Source organism: Drosophila serrata, unplaced genomic scaffold (assembly GCF_035046125.1).
Source record: "Drosophila serrata isolate PLE 108 unplaced genomic scaffold, ASM3504612v1 contig_272, whole genome shotgun sequence".
NCBI lineage: Eukaryota > Metazoa > Arthropoda > Insecta > Diptera > Drosophilidae > Drosophila > Drosophila serrata.
In genome coordinates, this window is record NW_028257170.1 from 3,568,825 (window position 1) to 3,588,224 (window position 19,400).

The 19,400-nt window shown below is 38.7% G+C and overlaps 1 protein-coding gene across 5 annotated transcripts; it reads right to left on the minus strand.

Moving 5' to 3' along the window:
* Positions 1-1,316: 1,316 nt before the first annotated feature.
* On the minus strand, positions 1,317-17,847 carry rdgC (retinal degeneration C). Of its 5 annotated transcripts, none has more exons than XM_020945719.2 (13): positions 17,654-17,847; positions 8,854-9,625; positions 4,963-5,090; positions 4,656-4,737; positions 4,456-4,580; positions 4,231-4,398; positions 3,966-4,169; positions 3,755-3,904; positions 3,635-3,700; positions 3,381-3,566; positions 2,322-2,729; positions 2,162-2,261; positions 1,317-2,104 (listed from the first exon to the last, which is right to left on the minus strand). In XM_020945719.2, the coding sequence occupies exons 2-13, from the start codon at positions 9,119-9,121 to the stop codon at positions 1,746-1,748; spliced, it is 2,244 nt and encodes a 747-aa protein (XP_020801378.1). In that variant the 5' UTR covers positions 9,122-9,625; positions 17,654-17,847; the 3' UTR covers positions 1,317-1,745. The 5 variants fall into 5 exon arrangements, with proteins under 5 accessions (XP_020801378.1, XP_020801379.1, XP_086690397.1 ...); XM_020945720.2 differs by having other exon boundaries at positions 17,718-17,786; XM_086834271.1 differs by lacking the exon at positions 17,654-17,847 and adding an exon at positions 16,893-17,045.
* Between the last annotated feature and the right edge of the window lie 1,553 nt (positions 17,848-19,400).

The following is a 19,400-nucleotide window of genomic DNA, read 5'->3' on the forward strand; positions in this document are numbered from 1 at the left end:
TTACAATTTACGATGCCGAGGAGAAGACGACCTAACGTAGGTCGTCGTAGTCAATCAAATGTGCGAAGAGCTACCTCACGTGCTAACCGCACTGATGACCAGAGACAGAGAGATCAAGAAAATAGTCGTATTGCTATGTCAGAATTGCGTTCTTTAGTGAGTGACAATGTAGGAGATAGGCTTAGAATGCAACGAGTTCGTGCACATCAAACACAACAACAGCAAGCTAGACATAATGAAATTGAGCGAATCCGCAGACGCAGTGCTCCTGTGATTCTTGAACGAGCTGCATTCCACTATGATCCGGCAATTGATTATTGTGCCGACAAATCAGTAACAATTGGGGAAATGAAAACAATTTGTAAATATTGTAAGGCGTTAAAATACACTGGTGAATCTACTGGATTATGTTGTGCTGAAGGCAAAGTAAAATTGCCACAATTGGTCCCACCACCAGATCCTTTACGCTCTTTAGTTTCTGGCATTATGGCCGCCCAGACTTATTTGTTACATTCACATGTAACCCAAAATGGTCCGAAATCAAGAAGGAATTACTACATAGCCAAACACCAGTTGATAGACATGACATAACCGCCAGAGTTTTTAAACAAAAATTAAAATCTCTCACGATGAGGCAGTACGAAGTCTGCCGGGTCAGCTAGTATGTATATATTATTACTCTCTATTAACAAACGACTTAGTCTAGGGTAATTGTTTGAATAACGGATTTTAGGTGAAAGACTAATATCAAAAGATCTTATTGCGTTGCTTTGGTTGAGGTCGGAAAGTTTACAATTTCTTTGCAGGCGTTATATATTTTTTAATGCAAGCAATATCTTATCATTTTATTGGAGTTATACTTTGGATATATGTATGTATTATTCAACGGATATTGCAAGTTAAAAGTTGTGCCAAAGCATGGTCCATGTGAGGTATGGCTTTTATATATTTTTAACATCAATATTAACATTGCTATTAACTGCTTACTCACTAGATTGATATTCGATTAAGCAAGATGATTCTGAACTTTTGTTTTTTTAAATTGTAAATATCAATCATTTTTATTGATTTTTATTACCCAATCATGGATTAGATTTTAAAAGGAGTTAGTGATAGGGAAATGTCTTTTAGTTTAACTCATTTTTTTTACAGTTTAATTGTCATTTATATAAAATTTAGTTGAACTAGCGATAGTGAAATATAAAAATTAATTTTGATCCCTTGGGCATTTTAAATTGTTAGTTGGTTAAACAATTAATATGTATATATTCATATGCTTAGCTGTTAATATAAAGCGTCCTCTATAATTAACAATATTTTTATGTTTCTGTTTAACATTTTAATTATACACAAACACTTTTGTTAGACGTGAATAAAGCTAGTGAGAGGAGTGCATAAATGGTTATTCTTATGATTATTATTATTATTATATAATTTAAATAAAAAGCTTAAGGGAATGACCAGTAGACTTGATAGAAAGTCTGTACTTTTGCTTTCGCAGAGATCTTGATATAATTTCTTGCCTTCAATAATGTCTAAATCTTTGGTAATATTGGCTAGGAAGAATTAATGTACTTTAATGTTAACATTCGTAATTAATGGCCTTTAAAAAAAACATAAAGAATGTGCTATAAATGCGCCATGTGAACCAATTGAGAAGCCTTGAATACATTTCACAAATATTGCCAAAGAAGAAAAGTTATTCCATGTAGTTTCTCTTGAACTATTTTAGAGACTCTCACAATTTATGCCGACTTCTTGGGATCTATTACTTTCGCCTCGCAGTCCGTGGGATCTATGTCGTGCTCCACAACTAATGTGTTCTTTGAGATCTTATCCGCCAGCAGGGTCACAGGATCCGACGCTGTCTTGGCCACAACGGGTCTGCCCGTTGATCGTCGCCTTATGTTCTCGTCCTGCTGCTGCTTCCGGTGGAGATCGCTTAGCCTGAAAGCCTCGAGGAACTCATTGAGATCCACTTTGCCATCACCATTCAGGTCCATCATTCGGCACTTCTCCAGCATTTCCGCCTTGGAATAGGCACCCGGCATATGGGCCACCAACAAATCAATGGCAGTTTCAAACTCATCCAGAGTTATCTCCCCTAAAAGGATATGCAATAATGAGTATCCTGTTTAAACTAAGTGCGTTGCACACTTACCAGAATTATCCGCATCAATGATGTTAAAAATGGCCACTAAGCTGGCTTTGTTAGCATACAAAGCATCCATTACCGAAGTGCCATCAGCCTCAGCTTCCAACTAAATAATAGTATAGTTATTTATTGATTAATAAATAATTTATAAAAGTCAAAAACTCACAATCACATCCGTGTCCAGCAGATCCAGAGTCCTGTAATAGTTAACCTTCTGGCTGTCCGTACCCGGGGCAAGCTTATCGCGCAGGAGTCTCCAGGGTAGCCCCAATTTGGTGACCTTCTCCATTACCAGACACCAATTCGAGATGGATATGTAGCCACTATCCTTGGTGTCGCACTTCCTGAACTCATCCTCCAGCTCATCCCGATGATCACGCATCCGCACCGCCAGCTCCTTGAGGGCGGAACTCTCCACAATGCCCATGCGTTGCTTGAACGACAATCTCTTTGTCTGCGAAGCCGCCGATATATACTGAACAAAGTGGGGCATTAGCTGATTGTTCAGTCGGATATAGGCGCCCTTATTGGAACCAATGGCATAGTAGTTGGAAGCCGAGAAAATCGTAATTATCTAGGGAGAAAAAGGAATGGTAAATGAAGATTTTAACAGGAAATTAAACATATTATCTATGCATAGGTGATAAAACATATACTTAACAACTTGTTTATCTTTCTAACTTTCGCTTCATCTAATTTACAAATTTTGTAAGCACCCAATGCTAAATTATTTACTGATTTTAAACAGAATAAACATTTTACCGTGATTCGTAATAACACGAAATTCTGACACCCGGCAGGTGTCTTTAAAAATCAATAAAATTAAATAACAATGCAGCAATGCTATTAAGCAAACGTACAATTGCACTTAACCCCTTAATTCACTATGCATGTAAATTGCAACCGCATGACAAGCCAAAAATAATGACAAGGGGGTTAATGAGGTGGCTGTCTTCATATCAAAAATGCATAAATGCTAATTATGTATATTTAAACGTTCTGCATTGGGTAAGGGAAATGGCAGCTAATTATCTAATGGCAAAATTACCACAAAAGGACAATGTTGTGTTTTATATAATGAGGGTCATTATTGTTGAATAACTTAGCTGGACAGTATAATCAGAGATAAAAATGTAGCAAAATGGATATTAAGGGGTGACAATTACATGTTTAATTTGAATTATTGATTACTAGGCTAAAGGTTATCCAATAGGTAAATACACACCTTGTTGTCATGCATGAACTCGTGACCATTGGGTTTGCATTCGTGGGATCGAATGACATAGCTGAGCCGGTGGCGCTGAAGGAAGTTATCGGTGACATCCGGGCCAAACCAGACACCAGCACCGCGCAGAGTGTTGGGAACACATCCCATTGTGGCCTGTGGATCACTCCACATAATGTCGAAGATCTGTCAATTTACAAAGGATCTTATATAGTTTGCTAATTATAAAAGAATTATATATCTCTTAGGATTACCTGCTGCCACTCGGTCTTGTCCAGGGGCTCGCCATCCGTGAGTGGTGGCCGCAAAATGGATACATACTGCAGGGAAATGGTTAAAGATTAAACCATTACATTATTTTCAATATTTCCTACCTTGCCCCTATCAATGCTCTTGATAAGATCCAGGCTGGTGCTATCCGAGAAACCTCCATGCACAATGAGCACTCGACTATTGAGAACAGAGCCCAGAGGAAGCCATCGGTAGACTTCGTCGATGAAAGCCAGTATGCGCTTGTGATTTCGCTACATAAAAAAGGATATATATTTATTATAACTCATCTAAAGTCAGGGATATAGAACTTACAGGATATTTGCTCTCCACTTCGCGTATAAAACCATAGCGGGCATTCATGACACTATCCTCATGGTTGCCTCGATTAAGGAATACAGCCTGGGGAAAGGCCAAATAAAGAGAAAGCAGAAGGAGCAGGACCTCTAGGCCACGCTTGCCCCTGTCCACAAAGTCGCCATTGAACACGTAGGGATTGGAAGATGATGGAAGACCGTTCTGCGGAATTAATATTATTAATAAGCTAAGATAAATATATAAAAGTAAAAGTTATACCCACCTTATGTAGCACCACAAGAAGATCATCCAACTTGCCGTGAAGATCGCCACACACTGTGACCTGTTGGGATACAGCCGTGGACACTGGTGAAATATTGGGCAGCTGCTTAAGGGATTTGGCAGCTTCACGTAGGATTAACGCCACATATTTGGGATGCAATCGGTTTCCCTGAAGTCAAATGAATTTAGTATTTGTACTCAGTTAACTTGCAAAGTTTTGCATTACCCTTTTCTTGCGGAAGACATCAATCAAGAGATCGATATGGTTCTTTCGTATTGGCAGCTCAATTTTGGCATTCACAATGTCCCCAAACTCCTCCACAAGGTCATCCTTTTCCTCCAACACAGAAACTGAAATGAACATTAATGGAAACTTGAATTTAAGGAGCAGATATGGATGGAGGATGGAGAATAATCCGAACTCACCATGGGCCGATCCTTGGTACTGATTCTTTCTGCCCGCCGCCTGGGGCATGTGCTTAATGAGGTCATTGAAGAATTTATATAGCTGCGAGGGAAAAAACAACACACACAAAAAATACATGGATAATGAAAACAAATTAGCAGAGTGGGTCAACAATGTTTCGACGTGGTTGCACTTGCGACAAAGTTTCACGGCTGAGTTGATTGCCATCGACTTTTGAAACTCTACAAATGCACTCGACTGACGTCGTTCCTCTTGGGCTCTTCCGCGGCGCCTTCACCTGTGGTTCTCGGATAGAATGTGACTCACCTCAGCCTGGTCCTGTTCGCTGGCGTACTCCAGGTTCTGGAAGATCTGCCAGTTGCAACGCCTCTGCATTTCGCGACGGGCCTGATGCCTGCGATACCATTTCTGGATGAATATAGCCGCTCGGATGGCTGAAAGAGTCACGAAATGTGTGTGTGTGAAAATATTTTGGTAAAAATTCCTCGGACTTTGCTTTAGGACTATAAAACTATTTTATGGTGTAAGTGGGGCAGTGGGGTTTTTTGTGTCTACTAAAAACATCGAGGGCAGAGCCATGTGGCAAGTAATATGCAACATTTTGGGGACTTTGTTATGGGCCAATAAAGCCAGCAGCTATTTCGGCGGGGCAAGTATCCCTGCTAACCCCTTGACATTTAAGCCATTGTCGCTTATTACTCACAGTACAGTACACTTAACGAAATACACACATTTTAATCAGGGAATTTTAGTCGGGACTTGGGACTCGGGTGGCGAAATGATTACTCCCACAAAGTACTTGCCGTTCTCATCCATTTTGATGCAAATTTATTCGTCTGCTATTTAACGCAATGCTGAAAACGTCAAAGACTGTGGCAACTGTGGGAGTGTGGTGGCGTGGTGGCGTGGCAGGGGCAGATTGGGGTTTTCGGGCTAACAACTGATTAACATTTACGCAGCAGCTATAATTAATTTTTTGTTTGTTTGCTGAGCCGCTTTAAAGTCTTTACACACTTGTCTCTAGGTCTGCTGGCGAAGGTGACGCGTTATTCTTTCTCAAATTTATGCAACCCATAAGATAGGGCTACGTTAACGCCTCGACATCTGTTGAAAATTGCTATCCGCTTTGTTAAATTTAATGTAATTCGAAACACAGGACTGCACAGGAGTCGGTAAACGGATCTTTCGAAGGATTACTGGTTTTAATCGCACATTTTTGAAACTATTTTAAACCCCTTTATAGTTAAAGAAAAGCTTTATGTATTTTTATTTTGCAAACTCAAACCGATATCGCGCTTAACAAATTTAATTTCCGAATATAAACATTTGTATGCAATAAATGTCCTCTGATTCAATTATATTCACTAATGGCTTTTCACAAGGGTTAAGTGGAATGTTTTTTAATCGAATTGAGCACTTGATATTCCATATGAATTTTCACAGCATTAAGTATTATGTCAAACAGGTTTTTTCAATAACATTTTGGACGAAATAAATTTAAATAAATTAATTAGAGTTCATTGAAATGCCATCGAGTGAAATCCGACATGAAGCCTTTTTTGTTGTCCGACGTTTTACATTTGTCCGCAAAACACTTGAGACTAGATAGACGACCGACTGGAACTGGAACCTAAAATTGTTCATTTCAAACGCGATACCAGCGGCCTGCATTCTGTTTGCTTTGCGTTAAATGTTCTTTTTCAACTTTTACCACAAATACAATGGGACCTAAATCAGTTTTAGTTAGCACTTTCTGATTAGAATTTAAGAAATTTATGAAAATATTGTAAAAGAAGATATTTTGGAATTTGAAAGAAAGTGAAAGCTTTAGAATTTTATGTCCAAGGAAGATTCGGCCTTCTTCATTAGGCTCAACATGTTGCTAGCAACATATTCTTCTGCATTTAGACGTCTTAATGTTATATATTTTATAAATTTGAGCAAAAGCAATTTCCATCTAAATTGGTTTATGGAGTAAAATATTCTTTATGAAAGATATACATTTTAACAAAATTATTACATTGTTACCACACTGTGTTTGTCAATTGTAGTCATCTTTGCATATAGATATTTTGTAGAAAAAGCAACATTTTATGATATGGACAATGTGTGTATGCAAATTTGCTTTCTATTTAACAAAATTACAAAGTAACGAAGGAAAATCAATTATATAAAAATATACGTAAAGCCTTAACATCGCCTCTTCCATTGACATATTTAATAGTCATTTTTATACCCTTGCAAGCTGGTGAAGGAGTCATTTCCGACCCTATAAACCATATATATTATTGATCAGCATCAATTGCTGAGTCGATCTAGCCAAGTCCGGTAGAAAAATAAATTTTCAACATTTTTTCAAAATTTGAAAATTTTATAAGGGGTTACATCATTAAAATTGTCAAAATTTGACAAAAAATTTTGTCTTTTAAATTTTAAATCTGAATATGCAGATTTGTTAACCCTATAAAAACTAGCATAGAAAAGCATTCCGAATTGAAATGAATACATTTTTGACTTAGTTATGATATTTGAAAAATTGTGATGTACCCAAAATTATAAAATATATAATTTAATAATTTTATAACTGTATACAATATATATATATATATAATATATATATAGTCATTCGCAAACGTTTCAAAATGCTGCTTAACAACCTATAACTTTAACTATTCGTGTGTTACTTTGTCGATTCTATCCAAGATTTAAGTGAGTGAATATCGACCACTGTGCTGGATCCCCAATTACCAAAACAGTGGTCCGGGGTAGTGGGGCCACCGACAACCTTTCCCTTTTTCCAATTTGCGTCCACGTCCGCGTGCTTGTGGGTTAATTTCTGGCTGCGTGACTGACGGAGACTACGACGTCTACGGCGTTCTACTTGCTGTACGGGTGTATATTGTGTATATGGAGGTTTATGGCCAGGTTCTTACTAATAGCCAGCTGTCCGGCCAAGGCGGCTGCATGAGGTTTCTTTTGTTTGTTCTTGCCCTTCCCGGTGTCGTGGCTCCGCCTGTTTAGATCCACCTGAGCCGTTTGTATAGCAAATTGGAACAATAAATAAAAGTTAGCGCAAGCGCCGGAACACGACCACAGACATGGTACCTCCCTAGCAATGTCTAAAAAGTTGGCAAAGTTGGTAAAGCCGGGAGAAGTCGCAAAAAGGCCAAATGCAACTGCAATACAAGGTCCTGAAAAGTCCTTTTTAGTTGCTGCAACCCCGAATCCTACTACCCAACGCGAATGAAGCCATAAAGTTGGGCTTAGCCCACTTATTATGGATTTGGGGCACAACGTGGAAGGCCTACAAAATTAAAATTGTGGCTAATCGCTTGGAAATTCTGAGCGGCTTTGTTTTAATAATTCTGAATAATGGCTGGGACAATTAAATAAAATAAATGCTAATGTGGAGCAATTTTTCAGAAACATTTGGCTTTTAAAGTTTTAATCTTAAACGCGCCATTCTAGTTTCTGCCATAATTGTTAAGGAAAACGAAAATTTAATGTGTATATGTAGAGTAAAGAATTTTAAAGGGTCAGTTATAATCGATTATAAAGATTTCTGTTAGGGTTTTACGAGGGGATCGCCCTCGCTGTTAAGCTGTTTTCCCAGGTCAGAGACCAAATGCAAAGGGTTATCAGCCCCAAAGAGCTTTTATTATGCGAACCCTGGAGACCCTGGTAACTGGATTAGGTTTGTAGGCAATTGTTGGTTTCATTGCCTGCTCTGCACAAAGCCCTTTTAACAGAACAAGTGAATCTACACAGAGAGAAATTAGATCATAAATAAAACAAGGTACTTAACATTTAAAAAAAAAGTTTAACCTAGTTAGAATGAAACTTGCTACTCTAATGGTAATGTTTACCTTGCAGAATTGTGTTTAAATTAGTAGTTCAGTTAGAATTTTTAATTTAATTTTTGTTAAGATATATCTAACATTTTAATAGTTTTGTAAACTTTTAGACAGCAGAAAAGTCAAAAGGATGAAATGAAGTACTAGGCACGATCGACCCAACAAATAATAATAACGTAATGGAATATGTGAGGCATAATCCTCTATCTAAGCCAAAAGTACAGCTTAGATAGATTCTCTGTGAGCAAAAACCGAGAATATTCGGTACCCGAGTACCCTTTAAAGGTCACCACTCGCCCTATAGACCAAAGATCAAAGCTCTCTTTCCCTTGCAGATACTCACTCTTTTCAGCCCGGGAAGCGCTCATGCCACGGAGCGGCTTGCGGAAGTGCTTGCACCAACCTCGCCGCTGGAAGAGCTGCAGCAGACTGGACGCCCTGGTGCTCGTCTGCGCGGCAGTGGCCTGCGGCTGTCCATTGGGGCCCAGCGTCTGCATGCTGGCGCCCACGCGCTCTATTTCCGACGAGCGGCATGAGGAGGCGTCTTCCACGGAGGAGCTGCGCCGCTTCCCGCCATCGTCGGTGCGCAGGCATACGCAGCTGCGTAGCATTCCGGCGGACTAGCTGTAATCCAAGACGTGACCCCAACAGTGCCTCTCAGTCCTCCGTCCCGTCCGCCTCGAGCTCTCCTCCGGCCCTGAGTGCTTTCCTCACTGGGATCCACACATGAGTGTGCGGGTGTATGAGGGCTAGAGGGTGTGTGTGGCTTGGACTTGGGTGCTGGTGTGGGCCGGGCCGGGCCAAGAGGTCCGCCTTATGTCACTCGCCTGACAAGGTAATATAATTTGCTCCGGCACCCAAGCTCATGGGCATGGGCCAGCGCCTTGTTCGTCCTTCAAATGGCTGTCAGTTGTCGGCGGCTGAGGGATGATTGGTGGTGCTGAGGGATCCGCGGCGTCTGACGGCTACTACTACCACTACTGCGTTCTTGGTCTTCAGCTCTTAATGCAAATTGATTTTATTTTCGCGTAATTTATTCATTCCGCTGTCGCTGATTGCGCCCCTCATATTCCATTGTGCCAAATCTGCGTCTTGAATCTTTCTCTCTTTCTTGGCTGCAAATAAATTGTCAAAAGAAGGCGGTATAAGTGATTTTTCTCAGGACTTGTCTTCGAAATCCTAAGTAAACTTTTGCAGGTCCTGAACAAGGACTTAAAACTTAAACTTAAATTAGCTGCGGATTTATTGGAGCAGCACAAATCCTGGTAATTTATTATTGCCAACTCAACCGCGATGACGTGGATCTGTAGTTTGAATATAATTATTGTGTGCCTTGCTTGTTATTTATGATTTTATGAGCTCATTTTGGTTATTGTTAACACCTCTATTTAGGGTACAATTCATGGTCAATATGCTAATTCTCTTAATTAATGGTAGCAGGGATTAAAAGGCATATTTAAGACTGGTTTTAGGCAATCTATGCTTCCAATTATTTAGCCAAAAAGTAAAGTAAACTTTAATGGGAAAAGAACTGAATTGTCAATGTATTTAATAAACGACGTGGACAACAAGTTGACAGAAATGTGAATTAATTGTGACTCTGAAAAATACATAAAACAAAAACTGAATTTGTGATAAATTGGATTATTTGGATTACGAGCAATTACATTTTAATAAAATTAGTTATATTTCCTATTATTCTGCAAACAACTGAAACGCAGAGAGGATATGTACGTTTTCGTGAGTCCATTGTATCAAAATAAAACCCAACAAAATATATCCAAAGAATATCCACCTAACGTAACTTCCACAAGGACATGCAAATGATGGCCCAAGGAACCCAGAGAGAGAAGAAAATAATAAATGCATGCATAGGTGATTACTCCTGAAAGGCAAAGAAACATATGTAATAAAGCCCTGAAATTATGTATGGAATCAATTGACTGCTGCAGGCGAAGGATGCCAGGATGGAAGAACGACTTTCTGGTCAGGATGATGCTGATGCTGATGTCCTCCCCGCGTTTGTTCCACCATTTATGTTATCCTTTCACTCCCTGGTTGTGGTGTTGGCGGCCCAAACGAACCATTCAACCGATGCGCGATTACTATAGTGTATACATATCAATAGATATATATATATGTACTATGGCTCCCTATTCAGGGGAACGTGAACGGGTTGTGGCCGAGTGCCCGAGGTCCTTTGTCCTCGATGCCTCTGTCAGCTTCTATGAAGCCAGTGCTCCCTTGAGTGGCTCCAGACAAACAAACCAATTTTCACCAATTGAGCCATAAAGCCACACACAGAGACCCACAGAGAGACCCACACCGATGCCAGATCCACGAAGTGTGAAATTAAAATGCTAACCTGTAGCGGCACAAGGACCAAGGACTTAACAGATGGCGGTGGTGTCCTAAATATAAAGGCGGCGTGGAAGGTGATATTGATTAATCGCTGGAAACATAGTGTCGAGTGAAAAAGCACAGGAATGGCGTTTTAATATCATTTTCCCAACACTTATAATCACATATTTTATCACCAATCTTGACAAATGGTTTAGTGAGAGCTTTTACTGGCAACAAAAGAATTATTTTACGTGTGAATTAAATAATTGAAAAGAAATAATCTCCAGATTCTGGTTTCTGAAATTTATTCTAAATCGACAAGTAAAAATAAGTATTAAAAGAGTTCTGTTTGTTTAATTCCTATTTTTATTACAGCTTACATTGAAATTCCTGTTTTCAACTTAATTTGATCTCCTTAATGGCTTATAAATAAAGATAAAGTCTTGAGCGATTTTTATTTAACGCTTATCTGAATAATTCATGCAGATCGGTTGCCAAGTTGCCAGGTATGTAAGTATCTAGGTGTGGGCCATTCTTTGAACTGTAATACTCATGCAAATTTCAATTATTACATCCTGTAGCCAAAGATTGAGGAACTTAGGCAAAGAAACCACTTGACACCCCCACTCAGTCCACAAAGAAGTTGGCAGGTAAAATGTTTTCGAATAAAATACAAAAATACAAAAGGCAAAGAACCAATATACACCTAACGTTGGTTGTGCTTTTTGCACTTTGCCCCCCAATGGCACTTTCGGCGCGAAAATTTCGTTAGGAAAAAATGTAAATGTAGCGGCGAAAAACGGGCGCGAGGCTTTTATCGAAATGTAATTTGTCTAAAGTGAAAATGACTTACAGCTTAAATGGCTTAAATTCTTTAAAGGTTTTATTCTTTAGCATTTTTTCCCTTCTTTTTTGGTCACTTTGGGTAACTTTGAAATTGAATATGGCAGGGAGCCGAAATAATAAATCACTATTAAGACGTGGGCTGGAAATATTTTCAGAGACCAGAAACAATAAATTTTAAGTATTTTTATTCAAGTCAAATGATGAATGCAGCATGCTGTCCCTGTCACTGATGTTTTAAGAGCAAATTTAAATGAATTAAAAATGATTTAAGTACGTTTATAATCTGTTATCACACATTTTAATAAATATTTTGGTGGCTTTCTATGATTTTATTTCGGGAATTTGTATTATATTTTGTATAGAATAAACAATATAATCTAGTACATAAATTGTATACTTAGTGAAGAAAATACAAATTCGTGGATACATTTACAGCCCTTGCAGGATCCCAGATAATTTTCAGTGTTCTGCCAGTCATCAGCTCAGATTCAATATAAAATTCTGAAATTGTGTATTAAGCCCATTGAAATCGATTTAAGTTTACTCTAAATAAACAATATACTTATTCAACATTTTTCTTCAAGGTTCTAACATCCGTGGCAAAAGGCACCATCGATTGTATTCTTATTTCATAAAACCATCAAAATATAAACCAATTAATGCAGTTGACAATGATGAAATAGGTTTTTTGATAGATTTGAAAGGAATCCCAAGCCAAGAATCCCATTTTAAGGACAACTCTATTTATTTCAATTACCACAATGAACTGGTCAATTTCCTGTTTCCGTGCCAGCGGCTAGTGTCCTGGGTCCTGGGTCCTCGGTCGTCGGTCCTGGGTCAAGACAGCCAGATAATGAGATTATCCGCCAGCACATTTGCAGACGGGAATACGTTATTTGTCCATTAATCCCACGGCAAAGAGCGAGAATGGACACTGGCATGAACTAAAAGGTCCTGCCAACTCATGGACTCAACTTTTCCCAAACCCCCGACCCCCTTCCCTCCGCTTTTCCACACTTTCCCCCACATTTTCCCTAGTGCGTGTGTGGAGCGTTCAAAAAATGATTGTTGGCCTGACTCAATTACGATAAATTGCATGTCAGCCTGTGTGACAATCAGCAAATTTGCCCGCATTTCAGCTCAGCAAACATCGCTTATGGAAGCCGAAGCCCAGCAGCAATTAAGTTAGTATTTGCAGAAGATAATGTTTCAACTCGGGAGTCGCTGGTTCCCCAAATGAATGGGTAAACATAATTTCTTTAATACCCATATATATTTTTTTTTTTGAGTGGGAGAAATCCAAATCGTTAAAGCCCTCAAAATAAGCCTGTGTGCCCTTTTGAATTTGTTTCGTGGAATTTGTACTGATTGTGATATTAATGACAATTAATTAATTTATAAATAAATTTCTATTTCTGTGGAAGATAATGAACCTATTTTGAATAAATTATATTATATTTATATAAAAATTATTACAGGGATTTCTGTACACAAAACAAAGTTCAAAGCACACGAGAACCTTACCACTTTCTTTTTTACTTGTATTCCCAACTGTGTTTAGCATCAAGCTTAAGTTATTCTTTGGTTTCTGTTGAGGAATAGGTATTTCCCCTCGGAAACTGTTGCATAGTTTAATGTAGCTTTTAGTTTAGAATGAAATAAAAAAATTAAGTGGTCTGTCTTTCTCCTGAACTCAACAGACAAAACATATTTTGCCACTAAAACAATGCAAAACCTTTTGCAAACCCTTGAAAGATGTGTGATTGAGTTACTTATGTTCTTAAAGACTCCTTGCTTTGTGTTAATTTTCCAGAGTGCTACACTAATGTGCTCTCATTTTGCTCTGGACCCCCCTTGAAATAATTGAGCTAATTATCGGGACTGGCAAGGTCGGTCATCAAATTTGTTCACTCAAATTCTTCGACAGGTAATTTAGTTTGCCTACGCTTTTAATTAAGTTGCCGTAGTCAACTTGACGGAGGGGCACGTATCTGGTGGGAGATAGAGAGAGATACAGGTGCCAAGGATCTGCTAGGACCTGCATCACGTATACCCATAAAGGTTTTCCGTTCAGTTTTACAATTTTTACTGCTCGCCGTCTCATTTGATCCTTTTTTGGGGGAAGCCCATTAACGAAGCTGCGAAGGTTTTAACGACTTTGAAATGATGTCAGCTCGGATGCTGATGTTCGTCATCGTTAAAGGCCGATTTGTTCTTTTTTATTTATAAACCAAATTGGGAATTAACGGAGATTGGGCGCTGGGAGCCAACAACACCTCAGCCATATGGACAGAAATTTGTAGCCAGCTGTGAGAGAACCATGATTTATTCACCCCAAGTACACTTGGAAAAGCGGCCTTTAAAGCTTAAACGGATATGGGAAATCCTTGTGACGGGGCATTTTCCGTAAAGCAGTTCTTTCCATAAAGCGCTCTGCGGTTTAAAATTTTACGAAAAGAGTATTTTTAAATATGTATAAGCTTCATTGCTTCGTTTATGTGGCGATCCGTTGAGTGCGGGTGGGGAAAGCATTTTTATTTTCTTTTTATATTTGATGACTGCACAATTTGGTGAAGGATGTGAAGGAAAGGTAGCATTTCCACAGCTGTAAAACGAATCTAAACAGGAACACGTTTATGACTTCCGTGCGATTATGTGCAAATGGACGTAAGGACTTGTATATACGTATATGATGAATCAGAGGCTAGCCTTTTTTCGGCCAGTGTAGCTGGAAACGGCGAGCAAACACTGCGGCTTAATTGCCATGGAAAAGTATCCAAATACCGACCTGATGCCGATGCCAACGCCATCGCTTCGCCTTCGTTTTGGTTCACAAATCAGGCGTGAAAATGACGGCACCTAGCTCCGCAGGGGATGGATGTAGCTAAACTGCTTAATTTAATCGATTTTCGGTAGGAGCTTTAAATTTCTTATCTTGTTTGCCTAAATAAATGGAGGCATTTGGGGTCCCAGCGGAGGATGGGGTTTTGTTTGGAAATTCCTTTCGTCACAGCCTTTAAATAGAATTCGCTGATAAGACATACCAGAAAGCATTCCTTTGGCTTACAAATATGTTTCTGCTTAAATTAATTGATATTCTCTAAAGGTCTTAAGAGGCAATGAACGTCAGCATTAACAATTTGTTTAAATTTCAGTTGATTGCTAATTTTCATTTTGTTTGTCAGAGCAGACGCCATTAATTCCATTTCGCTAAGGCTTTCCCCTATATAAATTTATTTTCACAATAGTGTGCAGTCTGTTGTAATATTTGTACAATAAAATAAATAGTTGGTTAACCAAATAAATTAGGCCAATTTATAAGACAAAGGTTTTGCCAAAACAAACTATACTTTTGTTCATTTTTTTTTATTTTATATGGAAAGAGAGCCTCCTAAAAATGTCCTAAAAAGTCCATTCCTAAATTCCCAGAGCATCCTGGTTAATAGCCTTAAGTTAATTGCTTTTTGGTTTCAGTCCAATTCCCGTGGACTGCCCGCAAAGGCAACTTTTGGCACAATCAACTTAATTCAAGCCGACATTGTGGCCAGAATCTTGCCACAACTTTGTACCGAATTTAAATGACTCCGAAGAACTTGGCATTTCGTGTTTTGCGCCAACTCCGGGAACAAGGCAACTTCGAGTGGCTCCGCTCCACTCCTCGCTGCTCGGCCAGCGTGGAAATTTCTGGGATAAGAAAAAAGGAAACCCATAATAAAAAAAAAAAAATTAAATCGGAAGTGGTGAGTATTTTTGGGGCTGCTGGTGTGTCGCCCCCAAAAGAAGCCGTCGGGAATTCGTGCGAAAATATAAAAAAGAACTCAACCGAACTGTGGGAAAAATAAACGAAATCACGAATATATATATATATACGTATAAGTATAAGTAAATCCCGAGGAAACAAAGGGAGCGAAAGGAAAAGGCTGAAAATCAAATGCCAAACGTCAACGAGATTTGTTGCCTGTGCGGCGCATAAAACTCATTTCTCACTTTTACAACCTCTCGGAGGTGAGCGGTTGCTAATCTTCCGCCGGTCCGCCATCAATTGGCTCGCCTTGCCCCAAAAAATCCCCGCATCCGGAACCGGATCCATATCTCCGAGTGGGTTGGTTACCCAAATTATGAGTATGGAATTCAGAAGAGCGGTATACACATATTCTTACTATACTGCCTAATAAATTCCAACTTGGATTCAATTCCCATTCCCATTCAAACACGTTGAGTCCGTGCGTCTGTTTTTATGAACACCTCAATATTTCGGGTGTTACTTTTTACGAGTTTTCGTGTTAACAAATTGGCTCCATATACAGTCTACATAGTTGCCTCTTCTAAGCTAATAAAATAAATGTAGGCCAAGTGATGGCACAGAAGAAACATAAATTAAACCAGTATAAAACTGCATAGTTTTTGCTATTTAAAACACAAACAAATTGAGTAATAAACGAAATAAGGATTGTATACTTAAGTACAGAAACAATTAAAGTTTGGATGATTTTAAAATATCACCGAATCAAAAGTCACAAAAAATAGATCTTTCTCAATTAAAGTTTCTTAAATAATCTCCAGAAATCGGTGAGGATTAACCTAATTTACATCGTATACACTTTAATGCATACTTTAAGAAACATTTTCAAGAGCTTTTAATATTGCAAGTCACAAAAATATATAATTTGTTAGCACACATACTTGACGCAACACCAATCGTATTATTTAAAAGAAACACACCCCTGTTCATTCTAGTTTTTACTAGTCAGTCAGTTCACCTAAGAGAAAGTATTTTATTGTTTTGTTGTTCTTATGGTGCTTGCTTTTAGACCACTGCACTTGTCCGTCCTCATTTTCTTAAAAAAAGTTCGCTATAGCCTAATGGGGAAAAGATAGGTCAGCAGTGTACATAGTCTCGCATAACATATATCTTAGCACACACTTGTCAAGGCTGATGATATATACAAGTACTAAACATACAGACATACGAAATGGATAAATGGATTGAGCAAATATTGCGTTCTCTTGTGTGGAATTCGGAATACCGTAAGTAATTCATATGGCAAACACCTTTAGAACGTAATGGAATCGTTTATATATTATTAATTGGCCTGCATGTCTCGTTTCTTTTTCTGCGGGCTGTCATCACCTTTCGTTTGTCTGTTCGTTTATATTTTCTTTTATTTCCATTCAAGAATTTCTCCCGCTTACCTTTGTCGGTCTTGTTTTTGGCGGACGAATTTTAAAGTTCATTCATACACAGAGTGGAAAATGGATGAGGTATATTATATTTTTTGATATACACTAAGCACTATACAAAAGTTGTTCATTTATAAATACATTCTCTTATGTATTTAATTATCACTTGTTTTATACAAATTAACCCATAGATTTAATTTCATTAATAGGTAAATACATCATAACTAGTGTACCGATTATGGTGACATTGTTTTCTTTTCGCTCTGTGTACCTCTGTGATAGATGGGACTATTTATATGTATGGAACGCCGGGGAATGCAAAATGGATGTATGGTAATGGGATGTTCATATGTATTTTCGAGTGCTTCCCGGCCAACGTTGCGTCGGTCGTTTTTAGTTCTGTTTTCTGATCCCATTTAATGCCTGGAATTTGTAAGTAATTTACCAAACGACACACTAAATTGGCTGGCATATAAAAAAAGTGATTCAGTTGGAAAGTTCTGTGGCATTAAGGACATCTCTGTTGTGTGCCGCCCCGCGCATTCATGATTATTCCAAGTGGCCATAACGTGGGAGCGTGAGCGTAAACAAACACAAAAATTTCATCGGCGGCAGAGCAGAGATAAACGGCGGCAAAGGAGAACGAGAATCATATACGAATATATATGGCAAAAGGCATTAAATGAAGCCAAACACAGAGGAAATGCTTGTGGTGACAAATATAACAATAATAACAACAACAACAATAACGACAACGACAACAACACACACACCGTGGCATATGCTGGCTATGATTCCGAAATAGCGCGCTGAGCGGATGGCATTACGTATACGTACTGTTGTACGAAAAGGTCGCGTTCCGTTAGTCTGGCGTCCGCAGCGCATGAAATACCGTTACAAACTGACGCAGGCCACAAGCTCGGAAATCCTTTTTGGTCGCTGCTGCTGCTGCTGCTGCTGCCTCTGCCTCCGTCGGCGGCGCAGCTATCCTCTCTCTCTGGCTCTCAGCAAGTGTCGCCAAATGCTGTGAAAAGCAAAACAAAGAGCGATGGCCGCATCAGCTGATTGCCCCGTTCCATTGCCATTTAACATTCACTTCGCACCGGAGGCTGCGCGCGTCTCTCTTGCTCTCACTCCCACGCATTGCGGCCGGCGCGCTAAAAGAGCATGAGGAGCGAGCCACAGCATCGATGATAATCGTAAAAAATGCTAAGTTTGATAACGTCCCGTGCTTGTTTGCATTTCGAATTTATGATATGCATCTGGAAATTAAAACTTTAACGCGACATGACGCGGAATGCGAAAGATTTGTTTAGAGAATGTGATAAAAGAGGAAACAAAAAATGAAACTGGTAATTTTGGAGATTGCTTATATCTATAAAGTGAGCCATGAACATGATTAGATGTACTAATGAAATTCCACGATTTTTGAAAGTAATTAAAATTCTGTCTAAAATAAGCAAAACAATGGTTTTTCATGCTGCTTATTTTTTATTATTTTTAATCAGTGTGCTTAAAAAAGAAAGAATCCTAGTTTTTAATTCAGAAACATTTCTAAGAAAATTGATTGAAATGGCACCTAGGAATACAAAACAAAATGGCCATTTCCTGTTCATGTAAAAAGGTCATGGCATCAAAATATTTTAAAGCATACTTTTTGACGCTCTTATGACTGAAATGTTTGGTGAATTTTAAGGCAGCAATTAGATTTGTTCCTTAATCAAAAAAGAGTAAGTAAAAGTATTAAAAAAAATAAATCTAGTTTTTAATTCAAAAATATTCCCAAGAAAATTTATTGAAATGGCGCCTACGAATACAAAGCAAAATGGCCATTTCCTGTATATGTAGAAAGGCCATGGCATCAAAATATTTTAAAGCATACTTTTTGACGCTCTTATGATGAAATGTTTGGTGAATTTTAAGGCAGCAATAATATTTGTCCCTTGATAAAAAAAGAGTAATGAATAAAACTTTCTTATTAAGTATGTTTAAAATTTTATAATTTTGAGGGCAAATAACAATCGTCTGCTAATTAGTTCAAAGTAAATAAGAAATGAAAATCTTTACTTAGAATACACCAAAAAACATAGCTGTACTTTGAAATATTTGGAAATACACTTACACTCAACAGCTTTGTTTTGGTTCCTTTGTTGTGTATTGATTATTTTGGTCGGTTCCATGGCCTTTATGGGTGCCATATACGCCGTATACGTATAGTCCAAACGACAAGCCAAGCCCTCGGTTCAGTTCAGGCCACTCGATGTGATTTGGGGCTGCGGCCTCGGGGGATTTTGTAGCTGAAATTCACGAAACCGAAAATTAGGGCTGTCCCCAGCTCCTTCACGGTGACCCGGTTTTAGGTTTTAGGTTCTTTAGGTTTTAGGGTTCTCGGTAGCTTTAAGTTTAATGGCAATTAAGGTCCTGGGCAGGCAACCCGCCATTAGTGATTACGGAATGTTGGGGCCGGCCTCACTTCACATTCAGTTAGCGAAGGTGCGTGCGGTACAAGTTTCCGGTGCA